Below are 15,254 nucleotides of genomic sequence, written 5' to 3'. Positions count from 1 at the left end.
ACATTCACACAGACATACACACACTCACACTCACTCACACACACACTCACTCACACTCACACACACACACTCACACTCACACTCACACTCACACAGACACACCTCCGCCCGCCAGGACAGGACAGGATGCCTTCAGAGTGGTCGTCGGCTCCTGACTCTCAGACTGGCGGATACCAGGCCTCTGATTTGCAGACACGCAGACCCGGAACTTTTCACTTATTGGGCCTCAGTTTCCAGACACACTGCCTTTGGTCTTTGACATTCAGGCCTTGATTTCCAGCATTGCCAAATTTGGGCTTTGGCTTCCAGTATTGCATTCCACGTCCCCGTCGCCATGGCACGAACGAAGCATCGCCTGCGCTAACATGTCTTTCCTCCCGTCCACCCAGCATTCCCTCCAGATGACAGTGACCAATCCGGCCTGCTGCATGTGGTGCTCACAGTGTGTGACCCTCTACACTGGAGAGCTGACTGGGGCTGGGTGAGGACCCCTCTGCTCCGTCCACGGGCATGACACTGGATCTACGATTGTTCCAACAGTGTTCACAGACGATTGAGGAGCATCGTCATCTTCTGTTACAAGCCTCGATACTCGGTAGAGAATTCCTCAGCCTCTGACGTTCACTCTCTCATGCACCTCTCTAAGAGACTCTGAACCGCTTCTGTCACATCTGCTTGTACCTGCACCCCTGGCAGCGTGTTCCACACCCCCACCATTTGCCCTGCACATCTCCTTTCAACTTCTCCTCTTCACCTTATTTGCATGCCCTCTGTTATTAGAAACTGATTGGAAAGCTGAGCCAACTGGGCCTGAACACCTCCCTCTGCAACTGGATCCTAGACTTGCTGACTGGGAGACCTCAGTTAGTCCGGATCGGGAGCAGCATCTCCAACACCATCACACTGAGCACGGGGGCTCCCCAGGGCTGCGTGCTCAGTCCACTGCTGTTCACTCTGCTGACCCACGACTGTGCTGCAACACACAGCTCGAACCACATCATCAAGTTCGCCGATGACACGACCATGGTGGGTCTCATCAGCAAGAACGACGAGTCAGCTTACAGAGAGGAGACGCAGCGGCTAACGGACTGGTGCAGAGCCAACAACCTGTCTCTTAATGTGAACAAACAAAAGAGATGGTTGTTGACTTCAGGAGGGCATGGAGTGACCACTCCCCACTGAACATCGACGGCTCCTCGGTAGAGATCGTTAAGAGCACCAAATGTCTGGTGTTCACCTGGACTCACCAGGAGAATCTCACCTGGTCCCTCAACACCAGCTCCATAGCAAAGAAAGCCCAGGAGCGTCTCTACTTTCTGTGAAGGCTGAGGAAAGTCCATCTCCCATCCCCCATCCTCATCACATTCTACAGGGGTTGTATTGAGAGCATCCTGAGCAACTGCATCACTGCCTGGTTCGGAAATTGCACCATCTCGGATCGCAAGATCCTGCAGCGGGTAGTGAGGCCAGCTGAGAAGATCATCGGGATCTCTCTTCCCGCCATCGCGGACATTTACACTACACGCTGCATCCACAAAGCAAACAGCATTATGAAGGACCCCATGCACCCCTCATACAAACTCTTCTCCCTCTTGCCGTCTGGAAAAAGGCACCAAAGCATTCGGGCTCTCACGACCAGACTATGTAACAGTTTCTTCCCCCAAGCTATCAGACTCCTCAATACCCAGAGCCTGGACTAACACCTTGCCCTATTGTCCTGTTTATTATTTATTGTAATGTCTGCACTGTTTTGTGCACTTTATGCAGTCCTGGGTAGGTCTGTAGTCTAGTGTCGTTTTTTTCTGTGTTGTTTTTATGTAGTTTTTTGTACTGTTTCATGTAGCACCATGGTCCTGAAAAATGTTGTCTCATTTTTACTGTGTACTGTACCAGCAGGTATGGTCGAAATGACAATAAATATGACTTGAACTTGATATCCACCTCGGGAAACAGATACTCCCTGTCTACTCTGTCAATGCCTTTCATAATCTTATAAACCTCTAAAAGATCTCCCCTCAGGCTCCACCACTCCAGAGAGAACAGCCCGAGTTTTTCCAACCTCTCATAATAGCACATGTCCTGTAATCCAGGCTACATCCTGGAAAACCTCTTCTGCACCCTTTCCGAAGCCTCGAAATCCTTCCTGTAATGGGGAATCAGAACTGTGTGCAATGTTCCAGATGTGGCATAACTAGAGTTTTATAAAACTGCAACACAACTTTCTGTGTGTGGTCTTGGCCCTCCCAACACTGTTAGGAGTCTTGCTCCCACCAATGTGCCGACACTTTATATTTGTCCCACCAAGTTGCAACACCTCACATTATTCGGGGTTAATCTTCTCTGCCAATATCTGCAACTGATCTTTGGCAGTCTTCTACACTACCCTCCTTCTCCAGGATCAAGCGGTTCAAGAAAGCAGCCTTCCCCTGTCTTCCTGAGGACAGTTAGGCAATTAATATTAACTCCTTCATTTGTCATTTCCCCAAGGATCTCCAGCTCTTCTGTAACGTTTGCAGATGTCCAGCAGACAGACATGCAGACATACTTTATTGATCCCGAGGGAAATTAGGTTTCGTTACAGCCACACCAACCAAGAATAGTGAAGAAATATAGAAATATAAACCCATAAATAATTAAATAATAATAAGTTAATCATGCCAAGTAGAATTAAGTCCAGGACCAGCCTATTGGCTCAGGGTGTCTGACACTCCGAGGGAGGAGTTGTAAAGTTTGATGGCCACAGGCAGGAATGACTTCCTATGACGCTCAGTGTTGCATCTCGGTGGAATGAGTCTCTGGCTGAATGTACTCCTGTGCCTAACCAGTACATTATGGAGTGGATGGGAGACATTGTCCAAGATGGCATGCAACTTGGACAGCGTCCTCTTCTCAGACACCACCGTCAGAGAGTCCAGTTCCACCCCCACAACATCACTGGCCTTACGAATGAGTTTGTTGATTCTGTTGGAGTCTGCTACCCTCAGCCTGCTGCCCCAGCACACAACAGCAAACATGATAGCACTGGCCACCACAGACTCATAGAACATCCTCAGCATCGTCCGGCAGATGTTAAAGGACCTCAGTCTCCTCGGGAAGTAGAGACGAGCACTCTGTACGTTTCTTCCTCTGTGGTGTTGGAAGATGTGCCAAGCTCTTCAGTTACTGAATCATAGCTTGCAACATAAACAAATACAAGAACCTCTCCCCACCTCTCAGAAGCTTTCAATTAACACCAGTTTCTGTGCTTCTCTCTGGGCAAGCTTGCATTTTCATGGACTGTCTACGCAGAGAGTGATTGGAATCCACTGCAGGACGGGAGGTGGGGACAGAGCCCAGGGGTTCTGAACTGTGTCAGCAGTTTGGGAAAATAACTTGTGGGGTTGCGGGAGTTAGCACGGGGAAATGGTTCAGCTCAGCTTGAGGCTGACAGTGACTTGGTGGACCAAACAGCTTGTAATAATTTTATGACTCTGGTGACTCTTGAGCGAGATGTTAACTATGGAGGGGATCCATAAATGTTAATCAGTGGGCTGGAGATCATCCTTTCTGTCTGGTTCTTACACTTATAACGTGAAGTAAATTGGGTAGGACCTCATTGGGTGTGAGGCATGATAGATTTTGAATTCAGTCTTTCAGTATGGCAACACTTCCACTCACACCCGGCCCACCTCAGGAACCTTGGGGCAGGGTGTGTTCCTCAGCTTGTTGTCAGGAAGCAACTGCAAGTGTTGTGGGTCCAGCCAGGGGAGAAGGAAGTGGTCAGTCATCGTGGGTGCCAAGGCCCAGTTCCTGTCCATGTCACAGACCCTCAGTAAGGTAGGCAGTATAAAGGGAACTCAAAGAAATTTGACTGTCTTTGCTAACAAACCAAATCTCAAAATCCTGATGAACTATAGCCACTGTCGTGATTGCACCAACGAGATGGGCCCAGGAAGATGAAGCTGCTGACCTATGATCAGAATTGGTGTGTGTCAATGGAGGGAGGCGTGATAGCACAGCGGTTATCGTAACACTTTACGTCAGCAGCGTTTCCTTCCCACCGCTGCCTGACAGGAGTTTGTTCATTCTCCCCTGCTCCAGTTTCCTCTGACATTCCAAAAATGGGCTCTGTCAGTCATCGTCATGGACGATACGTTTCCCTGAGTGTCGGCGGTCATCACGGACGATACATTTCCCAGAGTGTCGGCCGTTGTCACAGATGATATGTTTCACTCTGTGTTTTGATGTTTCGATGTACGTGTGCTCTGAGTTCTGTGACATCCTGTTTCACCGTCAGTTACTTGGATTTGTTTGCTGTGTGCTATCGAAGTAAAGCACTGAACAGGTGTGGATTGACTGCAGTAAATCAGGAATCACGTCAGGTCAGGAAACGAGCAATGGCTGATGTTGAAGGGACAAACTGTTCAAAATACGATGTCTTCCTTTTGGGTGTGGGCAGCAGGAAAGGTGGTAAACAAGATACAAGTGACGTTAGATGAAAGGTCGTGGCCAAGGGGAGGGAAGGCTGGTGATTTCAGTTCCTCAGGGAGGACCAGACATCGAAGAGGAAAAGAAAATCAGAATGTGAGGTTGCAGAGACACAAAGTTATCTGGAGGAGCTTCATGGGATGTTTAGAAAGGAGGAGTTGATCAGAGCCTTCGGGACTGAGGAGCAAGGATCAATTCTATTTGCTGTTTCCGACGAGGTGATGCAGAGATTTGTCTCTCCCCCTTGTCACCCACTTCCTCTGAGCCACTCACTCTTATCCCTTCATCACATTTATGTCAGTGATTTAGATGATGGGATTGATGGCTTTGTTGCAAAGTTTGCAGACGATATGAAGATAGGTGGAGGGGCAGGTGGTTTTGAGGAAGTAGAGAGACTACAGAAGGACTTGGACAGATTAGGAGAATGGGCAAAGAAATGGCAGAAGGAATACAGTGTCAGCAAGTGTATCAAAGATTTAAAGATCCATTTTATTATTGAGGTATGTATACAGAATACAACTCTGAGAGTTGTCTTCTCCAGATAGCCATAGAATACAGAAAATGATAGAAGTAGTCGAAAGAAAGACATTGATTCCCCCTGCATGAAAAAAGAAAGAAAAACTCGCAAACCCAGAATCCCCTCAACCCCTCCCTCACACAAAAGCTAGCAGATCACTCACGTGGAGAAACAAGAACATCAAACCCTAAACACCATCCAGCACTCGGCAACAAGAAAGAATGGGTGAGAACATGAGAAAATAGCATGGAACTGAGAGATACCCTCAGGAACCACTCCAATCCAGAATTTCCATAGCACCTCCAAGAGCATTGGGACCCAATCGACCTTCCGAGGGCAGTGACTCGAACCAGCGGGCCCTCCGAGGGCAGTGACTCGAACCAGCGGCCCCTCCGAGGGAAGCGACTCGAACCAGCGGGCCCTCCGAGGGAAGCGACTCGAACCAGCGGGCCCTCCGAGGGAAGCGACTCGAACCAGCGGGCCCTCCGAGGGCAGTGACTCGAACCAGCGGCCCCTCCGAGGGAAGCGACTCGAACCAGCGGGCCCTCCGAGGGAAGCGACTCGAACCAGCGGCCCCTCCGAGGGAAGCGACTCGAACCAGCGGGCCCTCCGAGGGAAGCGACTCGAACCAGCGGGCCCTCCGAGGGAAGCGACTCGAACCAGCGGCCCCTCCGAGGGAAGCGACTCGAACCAGTGGGCCCTCCGAGGGCAGTGACTCGAACCAGCGGGCCCTCCGAGGGCAGTGACTCGAACCAGCGGGCCCTCCGAGGGAAGCGACTCGAACCAGTGGGCCCTCCGAGGGAAGCGACTCGAACTAGCGGGCCCTCCGAGGGAAGCGACTCGAACCAGTGGGCCCTCCGAGGGAAGCGACTCGAACCAGTGGGCCCTCCGAGGGAAGCGACTCGAACCAGCCGCCCCTCCGAGGGAAGCGACTCGAACCAGTGGGCCCTCCGAGGGAAGCGACTCGAACCAGTGGGCCCTCCGAGGGAAGCGACTCGAACCAGTGGGCCCTCCGAGGGAAGCGACTCGAACCAGCGGCCCCTCCGAGGGAAGCGACTCGAACCAGCGGGCCCTCCGAGGGAAGCGACTCGAACCAGCGGGCCCTCCGAGGGAAGCGACTCGAACCAGCGGCCCCTCCGAGGGAAGCGACTCGAACCAGCGGGCCCTCCGAGGGAAGCGACTCGAACCAGCGGCCCCTCCGAGGGAAGCGACTCGAACCAGCGGCCCCTCCGAGGGAAGCGACTCGAACCAGCGGGCCCTCCGAGGGAAGCGACTCGAACCAGCGGGCCCTCCGAGGGAAGCGACTCGAACCAGCGGGCCCTCCGAGGGAAGCGACTCGAACCAGCGGGCCCTCCGAGGGAAGCGACTCGAACCAGCGGGCCCTCCGAGGGAAGCGACTCGAACCAGCGGGCCCTCCGAGGGAAGCGACTCGAACCAGCGGGCCCTCCGAGGGAAGCGACTCGAACCAGCGGGCCCTCCGAGGGAAGCGACTCGAACCAGCCGCCCCTCCGAGGGAAGCGACTCGAACCAGCGGGCCCTCCGAGGGAAGCGACTCGAACCAGCGGGCCCTCCGAGGGAAGCGACTCGAACCAGCGGGCCCTCCGAGGGAAGCGACTCAGGTTGTGCACTTTGGTGGAAGAAATGAGAGAATAGAGAGAAAATACAAATAACAACCTGAGGTGCACAGGGACTTGGGAGTCCTGGTGCAGGATTCTCTAAAGGTTAACTTGCAGGTTGAGTCTGTGGTGAGGAATGCGAATATGATGTTAGCATTCATTTCAAGCGCACTTTACAAAGCTTTGCTGAGGCCTCACTTTGTATTGGGAGCAGTTTTATGTTCCTTATCTCAGAAAGGATGTGCTGAAACTGGAGAGGGTTCAAAGGAGGTTCACAAAAATGATTCCAGGATTGAATGTCTTGTCACATGGAGCAGTTGACAGCTCTGGGCCTGTATTCACTAGAGTTCAGAAGAATGAGGGGTGATTTCATTGAAAACAATCAAATGGTGAAAGGCCTTGATGGAGTGGATGTGGAGAGGATGTTTCTGATGGGAGAGTCTAAGACCAGAGGACACACACTCACAGTAGAGCAGTGTCCTCTTAGAATGGAGATGAGGAGGAATTTCTTTAGCCAGAGGTGGTGAATCTGTGGAATTCTTTGCCACAGGCAGCTGTGGAAGCCAAGTCTTTATGTATATTTAAGGTAGAGGTTGATAGATTTTTGATTGATCAGGCATGAAGGGATATGGGGAGAAGGCAGGAGATTGGGGCTAAGAGGAAAATTGGATCAGCCATGATGAAATGGCAGAGCAGACTAATTCTGCTCCAATATCTAATGGTCTTATGATCACCAGCACCTGATTATCTGTCTGTGAGACCTTGCTGTACATTGGGCAGGAGTGAGATGGAAGAAGGCCTGTTGCTCCTGTACAGTCCCTGATTGCCCCTCCCTCTCACTGCTTTGTTCTCCTCTCGTTGAAGATCTGCTGAAGATCACCAACCTGCGGGTAAACTTCACCAAGCTGCGCACGCTGGGCGATAACCTGCTGGACTCGCGCCACGAGATTAAGGAGAAGTATTACTATGCGGTGTATGAGCTGGTAGTCCGGGGTAACTGCTTCTGCTACGGACACGCCAGTGAGTGTGCACCCATCGCGGGTGTCCGAGGGGACATCGAAGGAATGGTATGCAATTCCCTCCGCAAGTCGTCCAGACACACTAACTTAGAACATTACAGCACAGCCCAGGCCCTTCAGCCCACAATGTTGTGCTGACCTTTTAACCTACTCCAAGATCAATCGAACCCTTCCCTCCTACACAGCCTCCATTTTTCTATCATCCATGTGCCAATCTAAGAGTCTGCCTGTCTCTACTACCATCACCCCTCATCACCCACTACTGTCTGTGTGAAAGATTTACATTTGACATCCCCAACCCCCATACTTTCCTCCAGTTTAAAATTATGCCCCCTCATATTAGCCATTTTCCCCCTGGGGGGAAAAGTCCCTCGAGCTACTGTATTTCTCATATCATCGTTACCTGTATCGAGATGTTGCTGGGGAAGGGTTATCTCCAAGGCTGGGGGCCCCCTTTAGCAATGGTACACCAGGATTTGAGCTGATCTAATCAGAGGGTGAGATCCAGCAGATTTGTTGTTAAAGATGAAGTTTCTAACACCAAGTCTTTGAAGGGTGAGTCTCGGGAATCCTGACGCCTGGCGCCATTGTGTCTGAGCAGTGGTCTCTCTGTGCTAGGTTCACGGCAGGTGTGTTTGCAAGCACAACACCAACGGACTGAACTGCGAGAAATGTGACGACTTTTATAACGAGCTGCCCTGGAAACCGGCCGAGGGTCGGAGCACCAACGCCTGCAAGCGTAAGTGTGAGCACACGAGTCTCCAATGGGCAAGACAGTGAACACAATGTGTGTGTCTGTGTGTGTGTCTTTGTGAGTGTGGGTATGTGTGTGTGTTTGTATGTGTGTCGGTGTGAGTGCATAGGTGTGTATCTCTGTATGTGGGTGTGTGGGTGTGTACCTGTGTGAGTGTGTCAGTGTGTGTGAGTGTGTGTGTGTGTGTGTGCGCGTCTATAAGTGTGTCAGTGTGTGTGTGTGTGTGTGTGTGTGTGTGTGCGCGTCTATAAGTGTGTCAGTGTGTGTGTGAGTGTGCCAGTGTGTGTGTGTGTGTGTGTCAGTGTGTGTGTGTGTGTGTGTCAGTTTGTGTGTGTGTGAGTGTGTGTGTGTGTGTGTCAGTGTGTGTGTGTGTGTGTCAGTGTGTGTGTGTGTGTGTGTGTGTCAGTGTGTGTGTGTGTGTGTCAGTGTGTGTGTGTGTGTGTGTGTGTGTCAGTGTGTGTGTGTGTGTCAGTGTGTGTGTGAGTGTGTGTGTGTGTGTGTGTGTCAGTGTGTGTGTGTGTGTGTGTCAGTGTGTGTGTCTGTGTGTGTCAGTGTGTGTGTGTGTGTGTGTGTGTGTGTGTCAGTGTGTGTGTGTGTGTGTGTGTGTCAGTGTGTGTGTGTGTGTCAGTGTGTGTGTGTGTGTGTGTGTCAGTGTGTCAGTGTGTGTGTGTGTGTGTGTGTGTCAGTGTGTGTCAGTGTGTGTGTCAGTGTGTGTGTGTGTGTGTGTCAGTGTGTGTGTCAGTGTGTGTGTGTGTGTGTGTCAGTGTGTGTGTGTGTGTGTGTCAGTGTGTGTGTCTTTCAGGCCAGTTATAAATCACAGCACACTTGTCCAACAACCGTTATCTCATGCCCGTGCTGCCCCACCCATTGAAATGACTCCCCATCCACTGTCGGCTCCTCAATCAGAATACAAACCCCCTCGTTTGCCACCCACCATCACCACTGCACCATACCGGTATGTTTGGGCCGTTCCAGCTCGGACGTAATGGCTGGCTGCTTGGGGGGGGGGGGGGGAATCGGGCAGAGGGGTCCCTCACGGAGTGGAGAGGGTTGTATTGATTGGAGGGAATGGGGAGAGGGGTTCCTCACGGAGTGGAGAGGGTTGTGTTGATTGGAGGGAATGGGGAGAGGGGTTCCTCACGGAGTGGAGAGTGTTGTGTTGATTGGAGTGAGTGGGGAGAGGGGTTCCTCACGGAGTGGAGAGTGTTGTGGAGGGAGTTGATTGTAGGGAATGGGGAGAGGGGTTCCTCACGGAGTGGAGAGTGTTGTGGAGGGAGTTGATTGGAGGGAATGGGGAGAGGGGTTCCTCACGGAGTGGAGAGGGTTGTATTGATTGGAGTGAGTGGGGAGAGGGGTTCCTCACGGAGTGGAGAGGGTTGTGGAGGGAGTTGATTGGAGTGAGTGGGGAGAGGGGTTCCTCACGGAGTGGAGAGGGTTGTGGAGGGAGTTGATTGGGGGGAATGGGGAGAGGGGTTCCTCACGGAGTGGAGAGGGTTGTATTGATTGGAGTGAGTGGGGAGAGGGGTTCCTCACGGAGTGGAGAGGGTTGTGGAGGGAGTTGATGGGAGGGAATGGGGAGAGGGGTTCCTCACGGAGTGGAGAGGGTTGTGTTGATGGGAGGGAATGGGGAGAGGGGTCCCTCACGGAGTGGAGAGGGTTGTGTTGATGGGAGGGAACGGGGAGAGGGGTTCCTCACGGGGTGGAGAGGGTTGTGTTGATTGGAGGGAGTGGGGAGAGGGGTTTCTCACGGAGTGGAGAGGGTTGTGTTGATTGGAGGGAATCGGGAGAGGGGTTCCTCACGGAGTGGAGGGGGTTGTGTTGATTGGAGGGAATGGGGAGAGGGGTTTCTCACGGAGTGGAGAGGGTTGTGTTGATTGGAGTGAGTGGGGAGAGGGGTTCCTCACGGAGTGGAGAGGGTTGTGGACGGAGTTGATTGGAGGGAAATGGGAGAGGGGTTCCTCACGGAGTGGAGAGGGTTGTGGAGGGAGTTGATTGGAGGGAATGGGGAGAGGGGTTCCTCACGGAGTGGAGAGGGTTGTGTTGATTGGAGGGAAATGGGAGAGGGGTTCCTCACGGAGTGGAGAGGGTTGTGTTGATTGGAGGGAATGGGGAGAGGGGTTCCTCACGGAGTGGAGAGGGTTGTGGAGGGAGTTGATTGGGGGGAATGGGGAGAGGGGTTCCTCACGGAGTGGAGGGGGTTGTGTTGATGGGAGGGAATGGGGAGAGGGGTTCCTCACGGAGTGGAGAGCGTTGTGTTGATTGGAGTGAGTGGGGAGAGGGGTTCCTCACGGAGTGGAGAGGGTTGTGGAGGGAGTTGATTGGAGGGAATGGGGAGAGGGGTTCCTCACGGAGTGGAGAGTGTTGTGGAGGGAGTTGATGGGAGGGAATGGGGAGAGGGGTTCCTCACGGAGTGGAGAGTGTTGTGGACGGAGTTGATTGGAGGGAATGGGGAGAGGGGTTCCTCACGGAGTGGAGAGGGTTGTGTTGATTGGGGGGAATGGGGAGAGGGGTTCCTCACGGAGTGGAGAGGGTTGTGGAGGGAGTTGATTGGGGGGAATGGGGAGAGGGGTTCCTCACGGAGTGGAGAGGGTTGTGTTGATTGGAGTGAGTGGGGAGAGGGGTTCCTCACGGAGTGGAGAGGGTTGTGTTGATTGGAGTGAGTGGGGAGAGGGGTTCCTCACGGAGTGGAGAGGGTTGTGTTGATTGGAGTGAGTGGGGAGAGGGGTTCCTCACGGAGTGGAGAGGGTTGTGTTGATTGGAGTGAGTGGGGAGAGGGGTTCCTCACGGAGTGGAGAGGGTTGTGTTGATGGGAGGGAATGGGGAGAGGGGTTCCTCACGGAGTGGAGAGGGTTGTGGAGGGAGTTGATTGGGGGGAATGGGGAGAGGGGTTCCTCACGGAGTGGAGAGGGTTGTGGAGGGAGTTGATTGGGGGGAATGGGGAGAGGGGTTCCTCACGGAGTGGAGAGGGTTGTGGACGGAGTTGATTGGAGGGAAATGGGAGAGGGGTTCCTCACGGAGTGGAGAGGGTTGTGTTGATGGGAGGGAATGGGAGAGGGGTTCCTCACGGAGTGGAGAGGGTTGTTTTGATGGGAGGGAATGGGGAGAGGGGTTCCTCACGGAGTGGAGAGGGTTGTGGACGGAGTTGATTGGAGGGAGTGGGGAGAGGGGTTCCTCACGGAGTGGAGAGGGTTGTGGAGGGAGTTGATTGGAGGGAATGGGGAGAGGGGTTCCTCACGGAGTGGAGAGGGTTGTGTTGATTGTAGGGAATGGGGAGAGGGGTTCCTCACGGAGTGGAGAGGGTTGTGGAGGGAGTTGATTGGAGGGAATGGGGAGAGGGGTTCCTCACGGAGTGGAGAGGGTTGTGGACGGAGTTGATTGGAGGGAATGGGGAGAGGGGTTCCTCACGGATCTGCCTGTGTTTTCAGGGTGTAACTGCAATAGGCACTCCAGCCGGTGCCACTTCGACATGGCGGTGTACCTGGCCACGGGGAACATGAGCGGCGGTGTTTGCGACGACTGTCTCCACAACACCATGGGCAGGAACTGCGAGATGTGCAAACCCTTCTACTACCAGGACCCAACCCGGGACATCCGGGACCCCAGGGCCTGCGTCCGTGAGTTCCAAATGCAACTGTGGGGTGGTGGGAACTGTGGTCATGCTGGGTTTGTGGTGGGGGGACAGCACTTCCTCCCAGTTCTGTCCTGTTACTACTGTGGCTGAGGAGGAGCGCATCTGGGGGACTGAGGAAATAGTACAGTATAGCAACAGGCCATTCGATCCATCATATTGGTGGTGACCATGACGCCATCCTGAACTAATCCCATCCGAACATACATGGTCCTTCCTCCTTCATTCCCGTCTGCTCACGTGTCTATCTGGCAACACCATCATCTCTGTTTACCGCCTCCCCTAGTGGTACATTTCGGGCAGTCACTACTCTGTGGGTAAAGAAAATACTTGTCTCGTAATCCTCCATTAGATATCCCCCCCACCCCCCATGCTCTCTGGTGTTAGGCATTTCAACCCTGGGAAACAGATACTCTCGGTCCACTCTATCTGTGCCTCTCGTAATGTCATCAACCTCTGCCAGATCTCCACTCGGCCTCCAATGCTCTAGAGAAAACAACCCAGGTTTGTCCAAACTCTCCCTGGAGCTGGGGAGCCTCTCAAAAACCTGCATACCCTTTGGGTAAGGGGGTGACCAGGAATGAATTCCATAATCCAAGTGTGGCCAGACCGAAGTTTCATACATCTACGTGACTTGGCGACTTTGCTACAACAGTGAAGGCAGGTGTGTGGTATGGCTTCTCGGCCACCCTGTCCACTTGTGTTGCTGCTTTAGGACCTGCACCTCTCTTTAACCTCTCACTTTCCTCTTACTTTTGACCTCCCAAAATGTAAAATGCCGACCTTGTCTGGATTAAACTCCCAACAGCCCAGACCTCTTGTCAAAATCGGTAACACATGTGGCAAAAAGCAAACGTTGCACGGTGATTCCCTGCGGCGCACTGCCAGCGACGGACCCCAAGAGGAAACTGGCCTGATCCCATTTCCCCACTTCAGCCGCCGACAGGCCCCAGAGGAAACAGGCCTGATCCCATTTCCCCAGTTCAGCCGCCGACAGGCCCCAGAGGAAACAGGCCTGATCCCATTTCCCCACTTCTGCTGCCAACGATGGGCCTGATCCCATTTTCCCACTTCAGCCGCCAACGATGGGCCTGATCCCATTTCCCCAGTTCAGCCGCCGACAGGCCCCAGAGGAAACAGGCCTGATCCCATTTCCCCAGTTCAGCCGCCGACAGGCCCCAGAGGAAACAGGCCTGATCCCGTTTCCCCACTTCAGCCGCCAACGATGGGCCTGATCCCATTTCCCCAGTTCAGCCGCCGACAGGCCCCAGAGGAAACGGGCCTGATCCCATTTCCCCACTACAGCCGCCGACAGGCCCCAGAGGAAACAGGCCTGATCCCATTTCCCCAGTTCAGCTGCATCGCCTGAGCCGGCTGGAATAATTGCTTCTGAAAGCAATTCTGAAAATGAATTCCTGTCAGTTCATTATTTTCATCTGTACCAAGGTAAAGATGACCTTCAATACCAGCCACACGAACCATTTTAACAGACAGTTAATTGAGAGTGCGAGGGAAAACAATAACAGAATGCAGAATAGAGTGTTCCAGTTACAGAGAGAGTGTGGTGGGGTGCGAGGCCACAATGAGGTAGATTGTCAGGACACAGTTGCATCTCGTTCTGCCAGGGAATCCTTCACCAGTCTCATACCGGGGGTGGGTGGGGTGGTAGAAGCTGTCCTTGAGCCTGGTGGGACGTGCGTCCAGACTTTTGTACCTTCTGCCCGATGGGAGAGGGGAGAAGAGAGAATGTCCGGGGTGGGGAGGGTCTTTGATGCCAACTGCTTTACCGAGACAGAGACCCTGCAGGCGAGTCTGGTCCTGTGATGTGCTGAGCTCTGTCATCCTGAGGAAGGTTGGCAGCTGAAGCTTTGACTTTTCATTCCACTCCCCAGCTGCTTCTTCACCTGCTGACTTCTGCCAGCGTTTTAAGACCAAAAGGCCGCAGGACAGAGGAGCAGAATTAGGCCATTCAGCCTATCGAGACTGCACTGCCATTCCACCGTGACTTATTTATTATCCCTCTCAACCCCTTTCTCCTGCCTTTGGCGCCTTAATTGATAAAGAAGCTATCAACCTCTGTTTTCAAATAACCAATGCCTTGGCTGCCACAGATGAATTCCACAAATTCACAAAACTTAGACTAAAGAAATTCCTCCTCAAATCTCTTCCAAATGGATGTCCCTCAATTCTGAAGCTGCACCCTCTGAGACGTGATACACACCAGGACCCAGTGTCCAGTTCATCAGTAACTCACATTACATCACACGGTAACACATTCCGAACTGAGACGTGATACACACCAGGACCCAGTGTCCTGCTCATCAGTAACTCACATTACATCACACGGTAACGCATTCCGAACCGGGACGTGATACACACGAGGACCCAGTGTCCAGTTCATCAGTAACTCACATTACATCACACGGTAACACATTCCAAACCGGGACGTGATACACACCAGGACCCAGTGTCCAGTTCATCAGTAACTCACATTACATCACACGGTAACACATTCCAAACCGGGACGTGATACACACCAGGACCCAGTGTCCAGTTCATCAGTAACTCACATTACATCACACGGTAACACATTCCAAACCGGGACGTGATACACACCAGGACCCAGTGTCCAGTTCATCAGTAACTCACATTACATCACACGGTAACACATTCCAAACCGAGACGTGATACACACCAGGACCCAGTGTCCAGCTCATCAGTAACTCACATTACATCACACGGTAACGCATTCCAAACCGAGACGTGATACACACCAGGACCCAGTGTCCAGTTCATCAGTAACTCACATTACATCACACGGTAACACATTCCGAACCGAGACGTGATACACACCAGGACCCAGTGTCCAGTTCATCAGTAACTCACATTACATCACACGGTAACACATTCCGAACCGAGACGTGATACACACCAGGACCCAGTGTCCAGTTCATCAGTAACTCACATTACATCACACGGTAACACATTCCGAACGTAATGAACGTAATGGTGTGTAGGTTCACACAGGAGTGTGGCGGGAAGCTCTGGGTGACTGCAGGGATCGCTCAAGGCAGATTGGGAAGCTTATGTTGATGACTGGACCTGTACCCTGACCTCAGAGGAATGTTGTGTTGACGGACGTCACTCTGGGTTGCTGAGTAACCGGCAGATGTGAGGCTGGTGTTGGGACTCGAGCCAGGACGAGGAGTGCTGGATAACTACTTGTTGACGAAGAGTCAGCAATGTTCTTGGC

The 15,254-nt window shown here is 52.7% G+C and overlaps 1 protein-coding gene across 1 annotated transcript in view; it reads left to right on the top strand.

The window, feature by feature from the left end:
• Positions 1–15,254, top strand: part of lamb2 (laminin, beta 2 (laminin S)) — a 225,365-nt gene that overhangs the window by 121,570 nt on the left and 88,541 nt on the right. The window contains exons 7-9 of the mRNA XM_059943867.1: positions 7,465–7,667; positions 8,238–8,358; positions 11,799–11,987. Of these exons, the coding sequence (XP_059799850.1) occupies positions 7,465–7,667; positions 8,238–8,358; positions 11,799–11,987 (513 nt within the window). The remainder of the gene's footprint in view (positions 1–7,464; positions 7,668–8,237; positions 8,359–11,798; positions 11,988–15,254) is intronic.

The sequence above is a fragment of the Hypanus sabinus genome, chromosome 19 (assembly GCF_030144855.1).
Source record: "Hypanus sabinus isolate sHypSab1 chromosome 19, sHypSab1.hap1, whole genome shotgun sequence".
NCBI lineage: Eukaryota > Metazoa > Chordata > Chondrichthyes > Myliobatiformes > Dasyatidae > Hypanus > Hypanus sabinus.
Note: the sequence above shows the minus strand (reverse complement) of the source record. Positions and strands in the feature narration are given on the sequence as shown.